The sequence below is a fragment of the Xylocopa sonorina genome, chromosome 2 (genome assembly GCF_050948175.1).
Source record: "Xylocopa sonorina isolate GNS202 chromosome 2, iyXylSono1_principal, whole genome shotgun sequence".
Classification (NCBI taxonomy): domain Eukaryota; kingdom Metazoa; phylum Arthropoda; class Insecta; order Hymenoptera; family Apidae; genus Xylocopa; species Xylocopa sonorina.
Window position 1 is genome coordinate 14,742,396 of NC_135194.1, and position 23,369 is coordinate 14,765,764.

The following is a 23,369-nucleotide window of genomic DNA, read 5'->3' on the forward strand; positions in this document are numbered from 1 at the left end:
AATAGTATTGTATCTCTTGAAACTTGTTACATTTTAATACGAAAAGAATCGGTTCGTTTTGATTCGGAGAAACCAATGGAGACCAGCAATAGAAACTTTTGGAACGCACAGTTGGACTAAGTTAGAGAGTAGCGCTAACTGTTACAGGAAGCAATTGCAAAGGAGTTCTAAGTCACGTGATCGTAACATAGTGTGCTGAAGACATGGCGGACAAAGAGGAGACTGAGAGGACCATCGCCGAAGACATCGTTGTCACCAAGTATAAAATGGCCGGTGACATCGTAAATCGTAAGAAAACGACTTAACGTTCTCTAATGAAAGTCCAGCGAATAAAACTGAAATTGTCTCGTACATGCACGGGCCTCTTAATGTTTTATTTTCCACCTGGCCATATGGAATGTGGCGCGCTAATGCCGGGCTCCCTTACCATGTGGGATAGCTAGCATCGACTATTACATTCCAATAATTTATCGATACCTTGAATATTTTATACATCCTTAACGAATCGATTATAAAAAGGAACGATTAATATTCTACTATATGGCCCCAAAGATCGTCCGTTTTGTTTGATTGCCAGAACGTAACATTCTTATCAGGAACCATAATTTACTCGCATTCTTCGTATCAGTGTTTCCATTTCCGTGAAAAGACCATTCGTCGGATATTCAATGAAAACTGTTAGCATTCTCCAACTAACTTTGCGAGGCGTTAGTTTTTAGTAACAATTAAGCGGTACGCTTAGTTGTCACTTACATGTTGAATAAAAAGAATACCACGTTAAAAAACGTGAAATTATTTCAGATAGATTTGTTTCAAATTTTACATATAAGGAGGTTCATAAGTGGGTCATCGATTCTAAGTGTTAGTTTTTCTCCTAGTCTCTCGAAATAGAAAAAGGGAAGGGGTTAAACAGAAATTTTTTACAAAATACGCTGTTCATGAAAAACTTTGTAACTTTTGATCGAATTAAATGAGATATCGCACGAAAAAAATTTTTTTACGAATTTTTCTTATAACAATCGATATTTCTTAATAATTTTTTATCCATATATTTAATACTTACGAAAAAACAAAAAATCGCATTGAAATTTCATTAAAATAGTTTCAAACTTTCTTTTTCTATTATTTTAGGGGTATTAAAGCAAGTTTTAGAAAAATGTGTTGCCGGAGCATCTGTACGAGAAATTTGCGAATTTGGAGATAAACTGATACTAGATGAAACTAGTAGAGTTTTTAAAAAGGAGAAGGAACTAAAGAAGGGAATTGCTTTTCCAACATGCATATCGGTTAATAATTGCATTTGTCACTTTTCACCAATCGCAAGTGAACCAGATCTCATACTTAAAGATGAGGATATGGTAAAAGTGTAAGTTTATGTTTTGTGAATATAATATGTTAAATATTATATTTAACTTAAGCAATTCCATTTTCTTGATTATCAATTTCTATTTCTAGAGATCTTGGGGCACACGTTGATGGCTTCATAGCAGTTGTCGCACATACTATTGTTATAGGTTCTTCGCCAACAAAAAAAGTTACTGGTAGAAAAGCAGATGTAGTATTAGCTGCACATTATGCATCTCAGGCTGCGCTGAGGCTTTTACAGCCAGGTACTGAGGTAAGCTATGTATTATGTATTCGTATATCTATACTTTCAAATTATGTAACATTTTTGTTAAGCATAATTTTTTCTGTTTACAGACATACACAATAACGGAGACAGTAGAAAAAGTTTGTGATGTATACAAATGTAAACCAATTGAAGGAATGTTAAGTCACCAGTTGAAACAGTTTAAAATAGATGGAGAGAAAACTATCATTCAAAATCCGAATGATGCACAGAAGAAAGAACACGAGAAATATACTCTTGAAGCTTATGAGGTAAAATTAATTTAGCACAACATTGTATACAATTTGTTGGAGTGGAAAATAGTTTGCTAAATATTTGTAAACTTTTTGTTCAGGTGTATGCTATGGATGTGTTAGTCAGTACTGGGGAAGGAGTAGGCAGAGAGCAGGACACTCGGGTTACTATATTTAAAAAAACAGAGGAAACATATCAGCTGAAATTAAAGGCGTCACGCATGTTTTACTCTGAAGTCACTCATAAACACGGTCTTATGCCATTTAACTTACGCACTTTCGAGGATGAAAAGAAAGCAAAAATGGCAGTGGTGGAATGTGTAAATCATAGGTTGATTGAACCATTCCAAGTGAGTGTTTATGATCTAGTTAACTTTTATCTGCAATCAGAGTGTTTTATAGACATAAATTGTGATTTTTCTGTCATTTTATATAGGTATTATATGAAAAACCAAACGAGTTTGCTGCACAATTCAAATTCACGGTATTATTAATGCACAATCGACAACACAAAATTACAGGAATCCCCTTAGACCTCGATACTTACCAATCTGAATATGCTGTTAAAGATCCTGAATTGAAGGTGCGAACCGAGTATTGATTCTTATTCCCAATATCCTTTCTTTCTATATATATGTATATATTTCTTTTTCAAATAATTTTCTTGTTTTTATAGAGTCTTTTGTACACCTCGGTAAACCCGAGAACTGCAAAGAGGATGAGAAAGAAGGCTGAAAAGGCTGCGGGTGAAGTGGCGATGGAAGTTGACGCCAAGGCCTAACACAACCGTTTTAGCGTTCATCATGACGTATTAACATCGTGCACTTTGCGTTATTCTTTATTCAGCAGCTTCAGAGCAGAAATTAGACACTTTTTAGTCTCACCGTACCTTGAACTCTTATCCCTTTAATGGGATGTCATTGATAAATTTGTAATTTTCCATATGTTTACGCCTTTATCACGTCTACATTGCTATCTGTCTAATATATGTGACTGTATTTACACCAATTCAGGAAGTGTCTCTATCCGCATTAATTTAGAAAAAAAAGTGTCGAATTCTGCCCTGAATGAATCGGACTTCACGACACTTATTATGTGTGCCACCACTTATTGACACTTACGTTTTTATACTGGAATATCTTTTTAATGGACCATGGTATTATTATAAATTGGACGATTGTTCGTAAGACGTTTTGCAGCTCATATAATTAACATTTTGAACATGTGAAACTTGTTTCGCAAGTAATGGTCGGACTAATGATTACTGTTGTGCAAATTAATTTGACCGAGTCAAAAAATGAATCGCACGTGCATTCATCATCGTGTGTTTCTTTCCTGAAAGAAACCAAATAAAAAACTTAATTTTTATTTTGTATACCCTGGATTATCAGAAAACAAGAAAAAGTTATGTTGCGTTGAATAATCTACTTTCAGTCGCACTCGCTACATTATTAGAATCACTGTTTATACGTTCTGAATGCACTGCCGAACGTGACATGATTCACTCGACACCGATGCACTTTTTGCACTGGCTGATTTTTTGCATCTCGTGTCTAGTGAACGAGTAATTGATACTATAAAGAAATATCTGATTTGAAATTGTACAATTGGAACGAATGTCCATATTGGGATTCCGTATAAACAATGAAATGCCAATGAACCTGAAAGTGTTTCGTTGCAAGAATTCCCCGACCGTTAAGAAAATATTTTATTCTTACTCAGTTTGAATCTGCGCAAATTTTACTGCGTGTTTAGAGTGAACGTTAACTCAAACTGATCACAAGTGCATTTTGCGTTCTTCACATTTGAGTGAAAAAAAAAGAAAGAATCTTTCTAGGATCAAAAGATTCTTAGGGATTAAATCGTTTTAACGAAGTAATGAGGCGAAAATTACGAAATATTAATACAATGTAATAATAGTTTTGTATAAGGAGGATAGATAATGTATCTGTTCTAGATATTTTTTCTACTCAAGTTGTGCATATTTCGAATGTTACCGACGAGTGTGCTTGTAAAACAAAAGATGTCTTAGATCACCGTGCACTGTCCTTCGTTTGCTCTAATTGGAGTATCCTTTTTTCACTGGATTTAGAGCATCATTATTTACAACAATAGTATTTGCTAAACGTGGAAAGATTACGTCCATGGTACCTACTTTGATAGAGTTTTTAAACAAAACGCTGTATGAATCAATGGAGATGAAAATACAAATAAAAATTACCATTGCTGCACAGAGGTCATCAGTAGAATGTCTGTATAACGCAAAAAGGACTGTGCACAAAAATCATACTTAACGTAAATTTAATATGGTGATATGAAACTGTTATTAAAAATGAAATTGACAAGCTGACAAGTATAGAGTTTGACATGTGCAAAATTCATGAATCATATTGCTCTCTTTTTTCTCTTTAAAAATAGTAACATTAACGCATTAATCTGTAACATACTGTCTATTACTAAAAGGAAATATGAAGTTCGTTGACTAAGGGTTGACGTTCGAGAAAGATAGGATTTTAACGAATAATATAAACTTTTCTATGACAAATGATCTCTAATTATAAATGAGAAACGAAATGTCAGAAATATAGAATCACATTTGCAGCCGTGTCTTTATTGTTAATATAACAGGTATGTCGTATAAACTAATATAGTTTTAATACTTGCTTCTGTTATACATAAGGATAGTAAAAAAGAACTAGTACTATAAAAAAAAAAAAAAAAATAGCAATACCAATTTATTACATAAAATTAGAATGGATCGATATATTAAAAATAATGTTCAAAGTAATGTCACCGTGTGATACACCTATTTATAGATTCGATAAACGAAAGACGATACTACATCGAAAATATTTTCGTTCTCATTTCGGCAAAGATAATGTTGATGAACTTTTTATCTCGACATTGTTTTTTAAACCAACAAAAAAGCAATATAAGTACTGTAAATATATATAGTGATTTGTAGTCATAAATTTATGAACAAAAAATGAAGGATTTTTGTGATTATCACATATCTGAATTACAATGTACAAATTTTAATTTTAATACAATCGCATTAGGAGTAGTAACGTCAGCGACATTTATCTCGCTGCCATTTCTGAGCCCAAGTTCGACTAGCGTTTTTGTTAGATTCTCACGTGTCCTCTCTTCGATACTTGCTACGGTTTGCATATACAATGTTCTGTTTTTGCCATTGATGCATGCTGTGAGACCTGGATTTTTCATTTGTAAATCAGACCTTTCACACAGGAGCTCTATCAAGTCTCTTAATTTACATTTAGGATTATTAATCTCAATTTCTTTTGGAATTTGGCTACACGCTACACAGTCTTCTTTCCTTTCTGCTTCATATGTGTAAGTATAAATTCCATCTATATTATTGAGTACCTTTAAAAATAAAAGAATTTACTTACTATACTATCGTTTTGGACTCTAATCTTGTTTTACTTCGAGTTGAAGTAACAAATACCATATAATTGTTTAGCGAGGCACTGCAACTGCTAGCAAGTTTAAATGCCTCTGTAGCACACTGTGCAGCAATTACAGCATTCGTAGATGCGACAGCAGGTATTATATTTTTAACTACTCCTTGTACTAATCTGTACGTTATACCCTGTATCCCAAATTGTGCCGCTCTTTCATTAGACTTTTCATAGATCCAATTTATATGTTGGGGATCATCTCCATCAATTGTACAATCAAATGGATTTTCTTTTGGCCACTGAATAACTTTTACATACTCTATACAATGTTCTGGCAGACGTGGAGTAGTTGCTATTGTACATAGCGGATATGTGATCTATACACCAAAGCACTGGTAAATTCAACCAAGAAATTCATATGTATCAATTCCAAAAAAAAAACATTAAAAGCATTTACCTGAGGAGGATACAAATCTAAAGTACATTCGATACAAGCAGTTAGACCAGGCAGTATTACTCTCACATTCCCCTTAAACCCTTCTGTACCTCCGTCGATCATTGGTATTACACTGGAGCGATCCAATTCTCCGTTCTCATAAACCAACAAGGACAGTAACATACCATTGATCCATCTTCTAGCGACTACCGAATCCAGGCCGCAAACCACTATATGAAATTGTCTATAAAATTCCTCACCTTTGTCTTGTATTTTACAGAAGTGTGATATAACGTTGCAACCTGGAATTCTATTACTAACAAATTTTGCGGCCACTTCGGCTTTCGACAAACCAATATCTTTGTGACGGAACAGGAACTGCCTGCAATTTCATTAGTTTAAACTCTTCGTGTATCTCTGTAAGTATTTTGAAATCTGGTATCATACCGATTAAGGTTAGACAATTCGATTGTGTCCATATCAATCACATGAATTTGTCTAAATCCCATTAGCGCTAAATCCTTGAGCAGTTCGCATCCTAGACCGCCGGCGCCGATGACAAGAATTTTACAATTATCTTGTAAAAATTGCAAGATCTCTGGCGACGGTTCGAAATCCGGCCTACAAAACGGACCCGATCTTTCCAATACTTTTCGCAAATTACTCCATCGTCTGTCAGTGTGATCGCAGCTCATCGTTGCGATATTATCAATGATTAGAATAAATCACTCTCTGAACTGCAACTGTTAAGCATTAATACTTTAATCGAACATTTTGTATAGTTTCTAACCTATTCAGGCAAACAACACACATCCACCACTAACCCCTCGAACACCTAACACTTGCACCGATGACAGTAGCGACGCCAAACTGCCATTTTCAGATGCAAAATAGCGACACAATAGTGGTACGTCAATATGAAGCAGCAGTAGGTAGCTTTCGGAGTAGTCTGCGAACATTTCCCTTCTTTTCACGAGTGGCTTTCATTTTTTACAAAGGCCAGAAAGACACAATTCAATCAGTATTATATTCTCCACAAGAGCATTTATCTAGATTCAATCAGAAATTGTGTATAAATGTCTGTTGTCTTTTAATCTGTGAAATTTTCGTTCTGACGCATAACTGACACGTAATATTCAAGTTGATATACATTTTAGGACCTTGTTCGTGTGATCTTCATTCATAATTTTCTGTTTAATCATATCCAGTAAATGTTCGGCTATCTTTTGTAGCCCGTTTCTCGAGGGGACCGCCTTCCATCACGGCGTGCTCATGGCAGGCTCCGAAATCGATATGTAAATCGGTGTTACACGTCGGATGAAGTGGTGAGTGACGCCTAACAGTGTGATATCAGATTAAAACCGCTTGTGCGTTTGTACACGATTGTGTGCATACTGGCCGCGAACTTTAAAGCCCTTCCATGACGTGCTCTTTCTTTCTCTCTCTGTTTTTACTGGAAAAGTAATTTATTTTCCGCGCAAAACAATTCTGCGAACGTTCAATCGTGCCGTGCAATCGTTACACGACCAGTCGACACCTGGTAATACACGTACGTGTAAAAGTAAAGTTTTCTAATATCCGCGCAACGGTTCGGAAGATTTCGTTACAAACGTATACGTGTCTCGAATCGAAAGTAATACAACCGAGAGTTTATTCGATCTTTTCACTGACTCATTTTCATTCGTTCCCGTCGGCTTAGGAATAAATATTAATGCTGGTGCTCGACTTTTTCGGATAGCCTGTAGAGCGTGCCCGTCGTTCCCCTTCTCCTGGAACCGGGACGGCGAGGAAGGATAAACGACGAGGCGCGCAGCCCGTGGGATAAAAAGGTTGCGCTTTCTAGCTCGCGAGCAAATGGATAAGCCGACGGGCAGTTTATGCGTTTTTGTACGTTTGTATACGCGCGAATAATGCGCGACTCGTCGATTTCATAAAACGAACGCGTCTGAATGGAAATAAGCGAGAGCGTTCGTTCGATTCGTGGCATGTAGCGGTGGCGGAGCGGTCGAGTGACGTGCTCTCGTGTTTACATGTTGCGCGCACGTCAAATCGATACGTCGTGTACATGTGCGACCAGGTTCAGCGAGTGGATTACGAAATCGTTGGTCACCAGAGGAAGGGCTCGCACGTGGCTCTCGTAATTGTCCGTAATCGGGTTGCGTGAACGTTCTCCTCTTCTTTGACGTTTAGGTACGCGAAAGGGTCCAGCAACGACAGACTTAGGAAAACTTCGACTAGTAAGCCGGTAAATACTTTGTTAAGTAAAGACGCGTTGTACGAATCATCACTGGGAGTGCGAGTCGGAGGTGGACGATCCGAAACGACTCTGGAGCTTCTATGGGATATAATATCGCGAATCGGGAAATGATACGCACGAGGGAGGAATTGGCCGAGAAATTGGGTCTGGACGGCGTGGATGACACTCACACTTTGTTGAACAATATGGTAGACGTCAGAGCATGCTACAAACCTAGCGGAAAAGTAAGATGCCTTGTGTCAGATATTCTTCTTTTTTTTTTCTCTGTGAGTTTAAATCGATGCATGTCCATGGTTGTGTTTTGTGTAGTGTGCGATTATTATCACTTTTGTTCGAGCTTGCTCAAAATATTTCAATCGTTTTTTCAGTATTAATATCAAGGAACATAACGTATATCCAATAAGTTTTTAGATGGTAGAAATTAGCAATCGAGTCCAGCTATCGTATCGATCTGTATCCGATTCGATTTACATATACTAACGGGCATTGTGTATCGGCTGTATAATCCATTAAAGTGTGTCGTTAACCTTTGTTTGTAAATCAAGAAGGCAATTAAAGCGTTCTACTTTACCGTTCGACTTGATTTAAGGAAATTGCTATTGATTGGCGTTCACGATGGGGAGGTAAGAGCCAGTCCTACTTTTCAAGGAAGCAATTCATTAACTGCTACTCAATAAGTAATAAATTCAACTCGCCGAGCAAATTGAAATATAAAAAGTCTCTAAATTATGTGGGTTATTCATAAATGAACTAAAACGTAACCTAATCTTTACGGTTTGGACATTTACTTCGTGAACAAAAAACAAACATGGCGCGAATACTCGGAACCGGTGTCCAGTCGATATTCGATTACTCGATCGATTCAACCTTTCGACTTATCGACCGTTTGCTATCGAGATTTTTTAAATTCGAATTTCTCATCGATCATATTCAACTTTCAATCGAATTTGAACTTTCAGATATTAAATACGTATCCCGTAATCGAATATTCTACTTTTTTTTTTAGACGAATGCATACAAATTCAACGTATTGCGTGTATTTACCCAATATTCTACTGAAATTTTCGGCATTGAACTCAATTCAGTAATGTAAATAGACGGAATTAAGTTGATAATTAAATTTGCAACATAGCTTCCCAATGGATTATGCGCGTAAACATCCTAAACGGTCGAAATTCTGAATCCATCGCTCCGTATCCCATGCAATCTCACTGAGCTCCATTAATTTATACTTTCATCCTTTCCACGACTTCATTGCATCCCATTAACACCGTGCATCAAACAGCCAACAAGTACGTGACTCTTTCTCTGTCGCTGATGCACCAGGCACGCTAATTGCATGTTCTACGCACAGATCCGTAGCCGTTGTAGTAGAGATTGAAAAAGATCGCGAGATACTGTACGCGGCTCTATCCCTTCGCCTCTCTGTCTCTCGCAAGTGACACGAAGAGAACTTTTAGAGTTTGAACGGGCCTAAAAGACAACGACGAGCCAACGGCAACGCGCGCGACATACGCGTTCGTATAAAACGTGACGACGCGGCGTTGCATTCAGATACGCACCAAGCGAACCGTGTGCCACGTGATACACTTCGGCTGGCAGCCGCTATAAAACGCCGGCCAGAAGTCAGTACCAGCTCGGCGACTTTCGCGATCTAACGCGCGCGCCTGGAACTTCAACACGATCGTACGTATATATACACACGTGCCGCTTCTCTCGCGTCGTGGCCCGTCTCAATGAATTTACGTTGCGTGACTTCGCACACGGATTGCCAGACGGTCTTCTTCGCACGATACTTACGGGATCGCGCGTTATTTACGCGTATCGTTCATTACATTTCTTATCCCGCTAATTTCAATTGGTAGTAGCGGATATTGGAGATAATTTCCTGTGGATTTAAGGAGTTCTCGTTCTTTGAAGCGCCCAAAGTGGATCATTATGAGGACAAAATGATGTATCTATACGTTAACGAGTATAATAGTTTTGTTCTCTTCGATACATATTGCTTTCTTCGTTGCGCCGATAAGCATCTTGATAGGTGAATGAAAATTCGAAGATTCGAGCCTTCGTGGAAGTCGCATAGTAGATTTCTGAGGCGTCCTCTCTGTTCTTCGTCCACGTTGGACGCGCGTTCTCGTGCAGAGACGATTAAACACATGCGGGCAGTAGAAATTACGCCACGGGAGTCGCCGGTCTCTTTTTCCTTTTCTCTTCTCCTGCTCTCTTATCCCAGCGAGGCGGTCAAAGGAAATTAGTGGCGCGGGGTCGCAACGATATAACGAGGATGAGAGAAGAAGAAAAAAGGCAGGCTATTCTTCGAGCAAGGTTGATTATCATCGATCGACGAGTTACCGCTTATCGAGCCTGTTCGAAAGTCGCGATCGTCAGAAGTGCGCAATAACCGCGACCAAGTAACGTTACGAACCCGCGCTTCTTTTCCCATCGCTTTTTCTTCTCCTTCGGGTAGTTGCTACTTCTTCCTTGCCCGGGGCTGAAGCACGCGGGAAAGAATAGGCTGTTGCCACGACCGCCGAACTATTGGGTTGGTACGAAAATAACGTTCCTCTTTGTTTCGTAATCGTGAAAAATTGTAATTCAACCACAAATTTCAGAAATTCGTTGAGAATAAAATTCTTCTTACTCGTTTCTTTCGTGCCATCGCTTCATCTTGTATACTTCTGTACGTAGAGCCTTTATGTAATGCGCAGAGATATATAGGATGATCCTAGTAATTGGGGCACGGTTTTTTTTTTAGAAGTTCCTCCGTCTAATTGCAATGTTTTGATGAAGATTTTTTGAGAGGATCGTTATTTTCGCAACAGCCTGGTAGAAGATCCCTCGAGGAGGTCAAGAAATCGTCCTTGCACGACGTATGTAGGTATCTTAACTCATTCTTCCCGTTCCAAAGATCGCAGAAACGGCATTGATTTCGATGCGTGACGTAAGCTGAGGAGCAATGTAAAAAATGTTCCCCGCGACGAAATCAGTTCCTGACGCGTCGATCGAATATTCATCTTGTGCGTGATAAACATCAAACATCAGCCGCTATTCTTGAAAACTCTTCCTGCATTCCGTCTCTAGAGAAGAACCAATTTTACGCGTTGCAGCCTTCAAGAATACAAAATGATCGTTACATTACGAGAAGAGAAAAAACGGAATAATCGCATAATAATGACTTAAAAAAAAAGGAACTCCATTACGTGCATCCTGTTCTTCTCATTTTCCATGACTCGCAACAGGAATTAAGTAATCCGAGTCATCTGTCGAGTCGAGTTTTCGCAATTTTCCACCACGGATTTGATTTAAATGCTCAGATAGAGAACCAGACGGGGCTCGAATGGGTTGTTCCCTTTCTTTCTTTTGTTGTTTCTTCCAGTAAAGCGGGAAAAGCTTGCAGCCGCTTGCGCAGCGGCTCGTCTACGAACGCGAGTCTCGAAGCGTAGTCGAAATATCCTCTTCTCCTTCTTCGCATGCATGGGTCCTGGCTTGCTCAATTACTACGTTCCCGTTGTGCACTGTCGACGACCACCGTCTCACCGTGCACGTGTACCGGCTGCCTGAGCTCGATTAATATCAGACATGACCAACGATAAACAGGTGAGTGCTTTCGGTGTTCCACGATCAATTCTTTTCATTATTTTATGCCTGTACGGTCGAACACGAGCGTTCTTGGTAGCGTAACTGCATTGTCTTCGTTACCGTTAGTGCTTCACTTTCGTTTTGGTAATTTTTGTTTTTCATTCCAGATTGAAGCGAAAAAGTTGCGGAAATTATCAGTGAAAGTGAAAGGCTAGAAAGTAAATACGTATTTGTAATTTTGCTAATAGATCGTTTCCTTTTATAGCGGGTCCTGCGATTACTACGCGAAGCATATAGCGTCTGGGGTACGTCATGTGTTAATTTTGCATAACTCTGGACTACAGAGCCTTCGTCGTAGACCCTTATTCGCAGATCGATATGCCACAAGAGGGATGAATTTAGAACGCAAAAGAACAAACAAAGTTCTGCAAACTTAGTATACCAAGCTGCTGCCTTCGCAGCTGTAATGATCAATGAAAAACGAGTACGAGTCTCGTATTACTGTTCCACCTGATCTGATGTTTACCAATGCCGTCATTCTTCTTTCATTACTAACGAGCGGCGAAGAACAGCAAAGTGAGAAAGTTTAGGCATATTTTAAATTCTAATTAAAACATTCTTGTTTATACGAATTTGAAAAATTTAATTTCAAGCCTTCTGATCCAAGAGCTTGTTCCATTTTAATTAGAACAATAGAACTTTGATTGTTTCTGCTTAGTTCTAGATTCGTTCATTCTACGGGAAAATGATATCACCTGTTCCACGCTGTTATCTTACAGTCCCACTACTTGACTTACTATTTAGTCAAGGTTGGTTTAGACTTATCAGAGTACCAACTTCCAAGAACGCTCGTCGTATCAACGCGATACTTTTTTACAACTCTATGTCTGCTGACTAAGTATGTATATTGTAAACGGACAGCGGAGATCGCCTCTATTTTGTACCGTAGTCTCTCGGGACAGTCGCGAGAGAAAGGTTGTAGAAGAAATGGCACAACGAATCAAGATATTTTCGTACTCTTTCCGCACGCTGCACTACACTCTATACAATCGCATTTTCTTCATTCAATCTTATCTCAAGTTGTTTCGTTGTGCGCACAAGTATTTAATCTTGATTATTCGCACGATTGAACGAAGGATTGCAATTTTCTATCACAATATTTATGCATGTCTTGTTTCATTCAGCAGATACACGTTCGTTTCACGAATTAATTATATCTTCTTATATTTCAGGATGCAATCGTAATAGTTTGACTTCTAACTCGTATCGAAGCGATTAATATATCACACGCGGGTAGTTGTGCGACCCTAATTGCTGTTAGCGTGCCGCACGATTATTACTCGCGAAACACGATCGATTTGGTTCAACTATCTGATCACTCGAAGACAGGGATATAATAGAACTGGGCGAAGAATATTTTCTAATTATAGTGATGATTCTATGACATGTTCGATCGTTTCTTCTTTCCTTCTTCTTCAGTCAATAAACTCATAAATTTAATGCAACAGCCTCGTACTAGATGTCTATCTAAAGATTTTGCTAATCATTATTGTACTTCACGAGTCGTTTCAAATCTCATATTCCGTGAATGTGATGCAGTATATCTTTGAAAATTGAGGATAGAGTAATCCATGAATCATACGGCATAAACGATGATGAACCTAACATGTGACAGTCAGGTGATACATCAAAGGCATGTCGAACGTCTTCTCCTGTGAGATGTTTCTCCACCTCTCAAAATTCTCCATATCGTTTCTCTCATACCAGATCTATGAATATGCAAATTCACTTTTAGATCGAGGACGTACGACGAACGCCTTCTTCTTTCTTCCTCGCATAGTGTTGCAACAATAAAACGATGTTTCGTAGTCAAATCGTTTTAGCCAGCAATTTTTTCATCACCAAGGTCATTCGACTGTACTTTGCATTCAACGTGCAAGCCCCTATCGTTCATAGAATTGCACATTCGTAGGTTCTGCGTAAGGGGTACGATATATACGCAGCATGATCGATGGTGACCTGTATAAAGATGACGAAAACTGACGCAAGTGCGTACCGTTAATCGTGACCATGTCTGCGATCGAGGCTTACGGTATGGTTTTCGCAGGGACCGGAACGTGGGCCCGTTCAACGTGTACATTGTTCGTTATTGCAAGAAAAAGTCGCATAATTTGCTCTGTCTCGCCGCGCTACGTTGCTCGCTACGCGCGACTAATTCCAAAGATTTCACATCGTGGCGATATGTTTTCATGCGGGCCCAAATCAGATTCTCTTCGTTCTTCCTGCAACTTCGTCGCGCGTACTTATCTACTAAAAGGGGTAATAACAGAAGATTAGGGTAGAGATTAGAGTGGCATGCTATCAGGGAATTGCAACAACGTGTGTAATGGTAGAAGTAATGGAAACTATTTAATCGGAAGGCCGATACCAGGAAAGTTGAAGCTTGAAAATCAGCGTGGGGACCAAGAATTGTTCTCAAAAAGTTCATCTGAGAGTGGATCAATCCAATAACTATAACGGATACTCTTGATGTTTTGGTTGGTATAACGCACGTTTGGCCCTCCTTTTTGCAAGAAACTTTCTTCTTCACGGTTTCTGAACCGGAGAGAGTCCCAGGAACGCATAAATACGTTCCGCTTGTGGTGCTATTGACCTTGCTGTGAGTAATCGCTCGTCCACGGTAATGACGAATTTGAACGATCGGTGCAAGTCACGTCGATCGTGATTTAACGGTGTCCACGTTCTGCTCAAAAGTAACTCGACGAAATAACGAACCTTGTAATCAGTGAATCATATGGTTACCTATACTTTCAGAGAGCACGATCTTCGATAAAGGTACCTACTTTTATTCATGCGCAAGGTAAGAGAGAACTGCTCTTCAGGAGGAGGTGTCCAGACACCTCGAGGCTAGGCCCCAAGATCTGCTTCAAAGGATAGTTATTCTCGTCTCAAGTTCGTCGACCCATCAACACCGTAGGCGAAGTGACGGTACACGTTGTATCATCAGCTTCTACTTGAGAGCTGGTGTTATGGTGGCGTGAACTTCAAGAGCAATTAAACATGTCCTCTCGAAGAACGTTTTTACTGTCCTTTCTGATATTTTCTTGCTTCCATTTGGATTCCAAGTCCTGTGCGTATAAATCTACGACAACATTCCTTTAAATTCTACATCCGTCGATCAACTTTTAACCGCTGTTAGCCTTCTTTTTCTTTTTTATTACGATGACGGTAATGGTATGACGATCTTTCAGTCGTGGTTCCGTGGTGTTCGGAGCAGCAAGTTTCGTCACGTATACGGGGTGCCAGCGAAGCGAGAGAAATGCTACGACAACATCAAGATCACGAAGAACGCCCACGACTCGCAGTTTTGCGCGGTGAATCCCAAGTTCCTCGCCATTGTGACGGAAGTGGCCGGCGGCGGGGCGTTCCTTGTGTTGCCGCTCGATCGTGTGAGTTATCCAGCGTATCGAATTATCGATTCGATGTTTTTTACCACGCGTACGTGCCAACGTTACCTGATAATGTATCAGCCGGGATGGTTTATTTAAACGTCAACACAAATAGCGCGGATATCTAATGTTATTGGAAACAGAAACAAAAAACTCATTCTTCAACTGGGTAGTCACAGATGTTGAAACATAAACAGATAAGAATGAGTTTTACTCGTTTATTAGATTATTCGATTCATGATTTATCGTGGTTCGATACCTTCTTTTTTCTCCAGACTGGCAGATTGGATTTTAATGCGAGCAGAGTGACCGGACACACTGGACCGGTTCTGGATATCAAGTGGAATCCGTTCAACGATAACATCATCGCTTCCTGTTCCGATGACTGCACTGTACGATCCTGTTCTTAGTCTTTACATACTGTTTGCTTAAAGTAGTAGGAGGTCGTTCACTGAAACGGCTGTAATGAATTTATTCATCGGGGGCATAGATGCTGGTAATATTGGACATTGAAAATTAAATGGGAATTCACGGTCAAAGAAAAAGGCAACTTTACCGTGGGAAATAGGTAGCATAAGTAACCGTGCCGTATCTATTTTCCGGTTTGTTTTGATGCTTATCTGCGAGGTCTTGTTGCAATTTTAACAGTTTTATCAATGCGAACCCGTTATTTGCATGACTTGAAATACCTCCTCGGATCCGTTTGATACTTCAGACCTAAATATTTGATTCAAGCTGCTACGTTCTCACATAATTTTGTTTATTTTGGCGTAGCAACCCAAAGAGAGCCCCTTTTCTAATACTGTAACTCTTGATCCTAGATAAAATTGTGGCATATTCCTGATGGCGGATTGTCGCGAAATTTGACGGAGTGGTTGGTGGAGCTGCAAGGACACAAGCGTCGCGTCGCGTACATAGAATGGCACCCTGTTGCCGACAACGTGCTATTCAGCGCCGGCTTCGATCATCTCGTTATCGTCTGGGATATAAATAGAGGGGAGGCCGTCAGCGTGATCGATAGGCACCCCGATGTGATCTACAGCATATCGTTGAATCGTGATGGCAGCTTGCTGGCGACAACGTGCAAGGATAAAAAGCTCAGGGTTTTCGAGCCCAGATCTGGTATAGTGGTGTCTGTACGTATCCATGTCGATTACCTTTACTTATCTCAAAATTCTTTCTTCTCAAGTTTATCCGTAGAACTAACGTTTCTTCTCAATTTGCTGTACATTCGTTGAACAGGAAGGAGTTTGTCATGCCGGAACAAAAGCTAGCAAAGTGGTTTTCCTTGGTGGCTCTGGACGTCTTCTGACAACGGGCTTCAGTCGACACTCTGATAGGCAGTATGCCATTTGGAGCCAGCATGACTTGAATGTACCATTAACGTGTGAAACTATCGACTCCTCCAGTGGCGTAGTTTTCCCTTACTACGATCATGATACCAACATGGTCTATCTGGCTGGGAAGGTAAGTATTTTTTAATATTTTAACTGATCGGAGAGGGACATTTGCATAATCTCAACTGGATTTCTGTACTAGGGTGATGGTAATATTCGATACTACGAGGTGGTGAACGAGGCTCCTTGGATGCATTACTTGAGCCAATTCATCTCTGGCAATCCCCAAAGGGGATTAGGTGTAATGCCAAAGAGGGGCGTTAACACCGCCATTTGCGAAGTTTTTAGATTTTATAAATTGCACGCGACCAGAGGAATGTGCGAGCCAATATCCATGATAGTTCCTCGAAAGGTTAACATTAGCGAATGGCAAAAAAATTTAATGAAACGAATGGAATGTGCAATTATCGGGGACTTTCACTTTTCAGAGCGATCAGTTTCAAGAGGACCTGTACCCGGACACAGTGGGCACTTGTCCGGCTTTATCAGCCAGGGACTGGATTAGCGGCATGAACAGTCCGCCAATTTTAATCTCTCTAAAAACCGGTACAACCATTGAACTTTTCATACGATCTTACATTTTTTTCTCTACGCACCTGTTACTTAATTTCGCTGCTTAAATGTTAACAGGTGGTAGCATAACTACGCACAAGCCACGAGTTTACAAACCACCGCAGCTGCCAGCGACGACTGACTTGAATAATAAAAAGAAGTTTGCATTCCTATCCACCGAGACCGTGCCAGACTACAGGCCCATTGAGTTTCACGACATGTCGGAGAAGAGTCAGAAAACGTCTAGCAATCAGAGCACCAAGTTCCAGCAATTGCAGCAAAAATTCGGCACTGCTGTAGTACAGGTAGAACTAATGTTTCTCTAATAGTTCCAGCGATAATTGCACAAGTCTTCTACGGTTTATTTTTAAGGTTTTTACTACTGTTACAGACCAGACTAACTAATGTATGTTGTAGAAAAATATCATCACCGCGCCGTTGAACGATAACAAAGTTTTGGAGACCGTGGACATTCCTAATAACGAGGCTGAACTGAGATTAGCGTTCGCTCGTCAAACGGACGAGTTGAGATTGGTACGGAGGCAGCTGGCGAACAGTCAATTACGCGTGAAAGAGCTTGAGGAGCAAATTCGCAAGCTTCAGCGCCAGTAAACTTTCTACGGTATCCTTAATATACGCTTCGAACAAAATTCCTTGTAGCTTTGTTGCTAGTTGTATGAAAGACATGGTACTTAACACGTGCGTGTATTGTTCATGACGATGTAAACGTCTGAAGCTTTCGACTTTCGAATTTTTCGATGAAAAACAAAAAGAGATATATCGTGCAGAAGAATATCTAAGAAAAAATAGGGTAAACGTGAAATCTTATAGACTTATGCTGGTTGTATACCGATAATATATTAACGCAGTTTTACAATTCGTTCTAGTGTATCTCGTGAACGATATACAATATGCATTTTTATGGCATTTCTCGCCTCTACTATACGTTATCTTCTCTCTTTGCAATATATCTTGCGTGACGATCTTGTACCGTTGTTAAAAGAGAAACGCAGCAATGAAGCAACAATAATTTAGTCAATTCCTTTAGGACCTTACCAGTCCGGAAACTTGTTCTACCGTAGAGAATCTGAACAAAAAGAAATGAACAAATAATTGTGATTTACACTATTGCCTTCACTATACAGACGAGTTTTTGTCTATATACGATGTTGATACTTCTCCAAGATGCAATAATGCATTAGTATGTATTCTGTTGCACGTTTCCAGTAAAAATTATTTTTTAGCTCGCTCTTTGCAGTTGAACACGTTTCTTTTACTCGCACACAAGTTTCGTGTCGATGTACGCATACAATTATTCGGTGTTATTCTTTATCTCGAGGTATTCGTTGCTTGATTTAAACAATACATAATAATGACGGAGAGGGGAATGATCAGCTTGATATAAAGATGTAAAACTTGGACGAAGTATTAAATGTTCAGTACATGAAGAATCGTACCTGTCTTGTGCGCGTGCACGTTTATCGTATGCGACTCGTTCTAATGTAGAATTGTCGTACATATAGTGATAGATAAATGCAGAGATATTTAGGGGTTGTGAAAATGATATTATGGACGCAATAAAAAAGAACATCATTCGGACTCTCGAAGATAGCACAAGATGCAAGGTCTAATAACGACTAATAACTAATAACTAAAATTAAGATTTCCCGACAATGAGAAACGGAATGAATTGTTCGATGAACTATCTTGTAATATCTCTTTCGTTGATTTTCTTGAAATCAATTTATTAATACTGCAACGATATTTATGATTGTATTTATTGTTTGATTTAGTTGTATACGAGTTGATGAACGTTTATTTCTCTACGTTAATAGTCGGTAATCTTTATGAATTCCGTTATACAATGGCTGTACATTAATTTATCGTTTAACTTAAACCTCCTATTGTGCTCTGTTTCATATAGGTCTCGCTTTTCTTTTCTCCTTTGTTTGGTTCATACGTAAGATATAACGACGGTGTATTTACTCTACTAACATTCAAATTACTTTGTATCGTTAAGTGTATTGGTCACTGCCACATATTCACTGCCATGGCACCAATAGCAATATAATTTTTTTCTAACAAACGCATGGCAGTGATTATATTTATTATACACTAATTAATTTCAAATGTTAGGGCTCGTATTTTTGTTATTACGTTTAAGTACACGTAAAACGCGTAGTGGAGTTTCAATCGAACAAAGTAAAGAACAAAGAAACAAACAAATCCGATCGATGATTATTGGTTAAAAGTATATTATTCGTACATCGATCGTAGTTTCGAAAGGAAATACTTATAGCGACTTTTTATTCACTTCTATTTATATTATTATAATAATGAAGTATAATGCTGATATTTATATATATATATATATATTATATATATGTGTGTGTCAAATTATACATTTTTAGGACCAACAAATCGGGGAAGAAATCATTAGCTACAAGAAATTCTATTATTGCTTGATAGCGATCAAATTTAGCAATGATTTATATACACTGTTTATACACATAAACATATGTATTTTTCATACGATTTGTAGTTGTACTTTAGAGCGACAAAAGTGTAGAAAAAAAAAAAGAAAGAAAAAAGAGAAAGACTTGAGCGACATCCTAACAATAGCTGATACTTACAATACGCTTGTGTTCATTGCGCATCAATTATAGTAAAAAAGAAAAATAGAAAGGGAAGAAACAACATTGCCAATCTATGATCTTTACAAGCAACGATGGATGTTGGATCTGAGTCACAAAGTTGATCACTATCGTCTGTAGCATAATGGTAAAAGTATCGTTCTAAAATGCTTCACTCTGTGTTTCCTTTAATATTTAAACACAGCCATACGTACAGATAGAAATCATTAAGAATTGTGTTGTCGAACATACTAAGTAGATAATTATGTATTGCGTTAGAAGCCAGGTACCGTGATGTTGTCGATATTATGCTCGATATTAGCCTGTATGTGCGTTCTGTTCCGTTTTACAATTCATTGAAACAAACGCTTCTGTACGATGAGGCTTGCGGGAAGATTTGCACTCTTTCGCAAAAGAATTTCCATTATATATCGTTGTATTTTACTCTATAGCATTTTGCTTGGCAAGCATTAACGAACGTGTATCATTGTATCGAAGAGTCCTATCCTATGTAACGCTCGTTGTATAAACACGGAGAATACCAAAGAACGTGCAAGTACCTTATTACGGATTCGTCGTGAAACAATTTGTTATCAGCAGTTGATCGACTATATCACACTATATTTATACGCAGAGAAACGAGTAAGTATTTACGCGTATGTAAGACAAACGGGGGATCTCGTTCGATAAAAATAAAGAACAAACGCATTCGATCGTGTTTGTATTGTCTTATAATCCATACAGAGCATTCCTTAGCTTTTAATTTATATAATCGATAATATGTGTACTTAAAAACAAAAGTTAAGAAAAAATGCGGTAAGTTTTTCTATCTGTATTGTTCAGACTGTATAGTATAAAATGATTGTCATTTTGTACAAAAATATACAAACGCGAGTAATATCTAAGTGTCTATCTATTAAATTAATAAAAAAAAGATAAAAAAATAATTTTATAGGGACACAGACTTAGTGCTATTAAAATTCGGTTTAAGGAATGGCTACCTTATTTATAATTTATGTCATAAACGTATCAATGAATCGCAATCTAGTGAGAAATTCTAATTAGAGTACATTTTTTGTCATACGCGAAATATTATTATTTTAATAGAATGTATGCGTATTTGCAATCGTAAGGTTCGAGAAAAATATTAAATTCGTTATGACACAAATTAAATCTAAATATAATTTCTAAATTGAGTTACAAAATTTATATACGAACTATAAAATGAGTGAACACTTAACTGTTTTGGTAACCATTAATTTGTACCTTCGTTTCGTACTTCACGAAAAAGGAAGGCACATTGGTGTTATTATCTAAAACTAATCGAATGCAAATTGTTCGCTCAAAGTACATAAACACAGCACTTCGTGTTAATATGTGAAGGACGGATTGGATACTGTAAAACTAACTTTGCATTATCAATATCTACCTTTCGAAAAATAATTTGTAAGTAATTAATAATCCAATCGGTACCAACCACGCAGTGCTTGGTTTCAAAATGGCTGCTGGATTGCATCCGTCACCGGTGCAAGTGAAGATGCAGGTTCGATAAGTTAGCTTGTCACCTTGTTGTTTCACATAATCGCAATAATTGCCCATGTCCAACGCCGAACAGAATCGTTTTGTACCTATTCCACCTATTTCAACATACACAAGAATATTGTTCATTTTATTTTTGTTTTAGCTAACGCAATTTATGAATATTGGCCCACGTATAAAGGATCAGTAGCATGCGTTCGTATGAAAGATGAGAGATGTTAAAGAAGCAGTGCGTCTGAAGGTAGCGATGGACGGTGTACTACAGTTTTGAATATTCCGATCGAATTTCAAGGAGGCAAAATCTTCGTGTAACAAGATAGCAGGGAAAATCTACTGGTGCAACACTCGACACCCAAAATGCAGTATATGAACCTCCGAATCGTCCGATCGATTTGATGCAATATCGTGCATCGTATACATGACTGCAGTTCGCCGGTTGCAAAGTACTTAGAACCAAATTACTGTCCCCACAGCTCAATTCTTCCTCCGATGTACATTGGTAGCAATCCAGACTAGTCGCTTAATTTGATTGAAAAAGCATTGATTATAGTGTTTGTTGTTGCATGTGTGCAGTTCATGGATTTACTTAACATCAGATTACTTACGAAATACATTGACACATCTAGTAGTTCTTTCAACATTTAACGACAAACTTTTATACACAGGATACTGTACATTGAAATAAATTTAACAACAAAATGTTAATATCGTTTGTCGTTACACGTTGAATATTAAATATAAAGTAAACCACCCCTATCTGCAAATGCGATTAGTCACTTAAAGCTAATTTAACACCAGATGATTATTCATCGTGTTCCGATTGATACAACATGCTGCGATAAGATGTTAAGTTTGTATAGTCTGAAGTCAGTTTTTAGTCGAAAGTGTTAAGTTTCATAACCGATTGCCCTTTACGTGAAGTGTAACCTGAACTGACAATATTTTTTTACCCTCAAATCTGCCTGTATGCTTCACGCAGTACTGCGCATCGAAAACATCATCGCAAGACTCTGGTTCGATATCGATGTCGCTTGAGAGAAACTCGTTGCATTGGAAGGGGTGTGAGTTGTCTGTGCTGTTGCATTTATAGCACCGTAAACTGTGGACTGAACGAAAAGAAAGAGAGGGAATTTCGATTTATACTTTCATTCTCGTCTCTTTTCCTATTCAACGATGCTTTCTATACGATGATATGTTACAATCTATTACTCGCAACTAGATGTCGAAACAAGCACGATAACATTTTAAATTGAAACTATGAAAAATAACGCCCAGACAGCTTTTCTTATCGTGTTATGGAAGCTTTCCGAGTCGATAATAAAGATTTTTTACAATGTTTCTATAACTCACATGATATATATATATATAAATATATGCCTCTTAATTCTATTTTGGTTCGAAAAATTAATTATATATACGATGTGATCATTTATTTCTTTCACACTCGAACAAATTACTAACTTCAAGTTGTCGTTTAAAGCTTGGGTGTACTCATTAGATCGATCTGTTCAATCGATCCGCCTAAACTGAAGTTACATATTACTGAATATTGTATTAGAGTTTTGTGGCGCTTTCGAGTGGAACGGGATACGAAAAATTATGAATGCCCCGCCCAAAAGAACGCCACGATATTCACATCAGCTAGAGTTTACGTGTGTTAACCTTACCACTTTCGACGAAAAGCAAGAATGCCGCGAAAAATGCATAGCTTGTGATGCCGCATACGGTGCCCATTTCGAAGACTTCTTTGTCACAATTCACACACGAGACACTTTTGTGAAACGTTACGTCTCTCAGATCCTATTACTATCAAATAACTACAACTACGAGCAATTATAACATCGATTCGTCTTCGAACCCATCAAAACAAACGGCATGGCGACGCGAGAGTTACTGGCATTGCGAAGGTAAGAATGAAGGAGACTACCCATACCACGGGCCATAGTCGAACGGCTCCGACGAGAACCGAAAGTAACCGAAGTGGTTTAATGAGATCTATGATCGATATACATATTACTTGCTTTAGAGGTGAGAGAGAGAAAGATATATATGAAAGCTATAGGAAAGAGTGAGACAGATGATACCTACGCTATTAAAGAACCCCTGGCGCCATCTCTGTGAAAAGTGCTCAAACTGGTCGCACAGCGGTACCGACAGCGAAGTGAACTACTGCTATACTGGCGCCATCTCTGTGAAAAGTGCTGAAACTACTCGAGAATTAGTTCCAGTACTTTGTCAAGAG

At 38.5% G+C, this 23,369-nt stretch overlaps 4 protein-coding genes and 1 long non-coding RNA gene across 11 annotated transcripts; 2 read left to right on the plus strand and 3 right to left on the minus strand.

Moving 5' to 3' along the window:
- Nucleotides 1-130: 130 nt before the first annotated feature.
- Nucleotides 131-3,523, plus strand: LOC143433030 (proliferation-associated protein 2G4). Its single transcript, XM_076910133.1, has 7 exons — nt 131-288; nt 1,132-1,366; nt 1,456-1,618; nt 1,702-1,881; nt 1,965-2,213; nt 2,300-2,446; nt 2,540-3,523. Exons 1-7 carry the CDS (start codon nt 204-206, stop codon nt 2,642-2,644), a joined length of 1,164 nt encoding a protein of 387 aa, XP_076766248.1. The 5' UTR covers nt 131-203; the 3' UTR covers nt 2,645-3,523.
- A 686-nt stretch (nt 3,524-4,209) lies between these two features.
- Nucleotides 4,210-6,654, minus strand: Uba3 (Ubiquitin-like activating enzyme 3). The gene is made up of 4 exons (XM_076910129.1): nt 6,169-6,654; nt 5,743-6,103; nt 5,333-5,662; nt 4,210-5,250 (listed from the first exon to the last, which is right to left on the minus strand). Exons 1-4 carry the CDS (start codon nt 6,414-6,416, stop codon nt 4,870-4,872), a joined length of 1,320 nt encoding a protein of 439 aa, XP_076766244.1. The 5' UTR covers nt 6,417-6,654; the 3' UTR covers nt 4,210-4,869.
- A 262-nt stretch (nt 6,655-6,916) lies between these two features.
- Nucleotides 6,917-20,488, plus strand: LOC143433022 (coronin-2B). 6 transcript variants are annotated; one of them, XM_076910114.1, is made up of 10 exons: nt 6,917-7,046; nt 7,912-8,202; nt 14,809-15,006; nt 15,282-15,398; nt 15,828-16,142; nt 16,249-16,473; nt 16,546-16,755; nt 16,832-16,949; nt 17,034-17,260; nt 17,373-20,488. In XM_076910114.1, the coding sequence occupies exons 2-10, from the start codon at nt 8,059-8,061 to the stop codon at nt 17,565-17,567; spliced, it is 1,749 nt and encodes a 582-aa protein (XP_076766229.1). In that variant the 5' UTR covers nt 6,917-7,046; nt 7,912-8,058; the 3' UTR covers nt 17,568-20,488. The 6 variants fall into 6 exon arrangements, with proteins under 6 accessions (XP_076766229.1, XP_076766230.1, XP_076766231.1 ...); XM_076910115.1 differs by lacking the exon at nt 6,917-7,046 and adding an exon at nt 11,355-11,575 and having other exon boundaries at nt 8,061-8,202; XM_076910116.1 differs by lacking the exons at nt 6,917-7,046; nt 7,912-8,202 and adding exons at nt 9,419-9,664; nt 11,355-11,575.
- On the minus strand, nt 13,299-14,688 carry LOC143433045 (uncharacterized). The gene is made up of 3 exons (XR_013103088.1): nt 14,401-14,688; nt 13,986-14,300; nt 13,299-13,864 (listed from the first exon to the last, which is right to left on the minus strand). It is a non-coding gene; the product is annotated as an uncharacterized LOC143433045 (long non-coding RNA).
- A 519-nt stretch (nt 20,489-21,007) lies between the features above and the next one.
- Bou (glycosylphosphatidylinositol anchored membrane protein boudin) lies at nt 21,008-23,058 on the minus strand. 2 transcript variants are annotated; one of them, XM_076910151.1, is made up of 4 exons: nt 22,795-23,058; nt 22,078-22,233; nt 21,500-21,646; nt 21,008-21,225 (listed from the first exon to the last, which is right to left on the minus strand). In XM_076910151.1, the coding sequence occupies exons 1-4, from the start codon at nt 22,859-22,861 to the stop codon at nt 21,014-21,016; spliced, it is 582 nt and encodes a 193-aa protein (XP_076766266.1). In that variant the 5' UTR covers nt 22,862-23,058; the 3' UTR covers nt 21,008-21,013. The 2 variants fall into 2 exon arrangements, with proteins under 2 accessions (XP_076766266.1, XP_076766265.1); XM_076910150.1 differs by lacking the exon at nt 21,500-21,646 and having other exon boundaries at nt 22,795-23,051.
- Between the last annotated feature and the right edge of the window lie 311 nt (nt 23,059-23,369).

Coding starts and splice junctions, on each gene's coding strand:
- LOC143433030 (XM_076910133.1), top strand. CDS start 204: ATGGCGGACAAAGAGGAGACTGAGAGGACCATCGCCGAAGACATCGTT. Junction 289..1,131: donor GGCCGGTGACATCGTAAATC/GTAAGAAAACGA, acceptor CTATTATTTTAG/GGGTATTAAAGCAAGTTTTA. Junction 1,882..1,964: donor ATACTCTTGAAGCTTATGAG/GTAAAATTAATT, acceptor CTTTTTGTTCAG/GTGTATGCTATGGATGTGTT.
- Uba3 (XM_076910129.1), bottom strand. CDS start 6,416: ATGAGCTGCGATCACACTGACAGACGATGGAGTAATTTGCGAAAAGTA. Junction 5,663..5,742: donor TAGATTTGTATCCTCCTCAG/GTAAATGCTTTT, acceptor TTTGGTGTATAG/ATCACATATCCGCTATGTAC. Junction 5,251..5,332: donor CCTCGCTAAACAATTATATG/GTATTTGTTACT, acceptor TTATTTTTAAAG/GTACTCAATAATATAGATGG.
- LOC143433022 (XM_076910114.1), top strand. CDS start 8,059: ATGGGATATAATATCGCGAATCGGGAAATGATACGCACGAGGGAGGAA. Junction 16,143..16,248: donor GATCTGGTATAGTGGTGTCT/GTACGTATCCAT, acceptor TTCGTTGAACAG/GAAGGAGTTTGTCATGCCGG. Junction 16,474..16,545: donor TGGTCTATCTGGCTGGGAAG/GTAAGTATTTTT, acceptor TTTCTGTACTAG/GGTGATGGTAATATTCGATA.
- Bou (XM_076910151.1), bottom strand. CDS start 22,861: ATGGGCACCGTATGCGGCATCACAAGCTATGCATTTTTCGCGGCATTC. Junction 22,234..22,794: donor CTTGCTTTTCGTCGAAAGTG/GTAAGGTTAACA, acceptor CTTTTCGTTCAG/TCCACAGTTTACGGTGCTAT. Junction 21,226..21,499: donor ATCGATCGGACGATTCGGAG/GTTCATATACTG, acceptor ATGTTGAAATAG/GTGGAATAGGTACAAAACGA.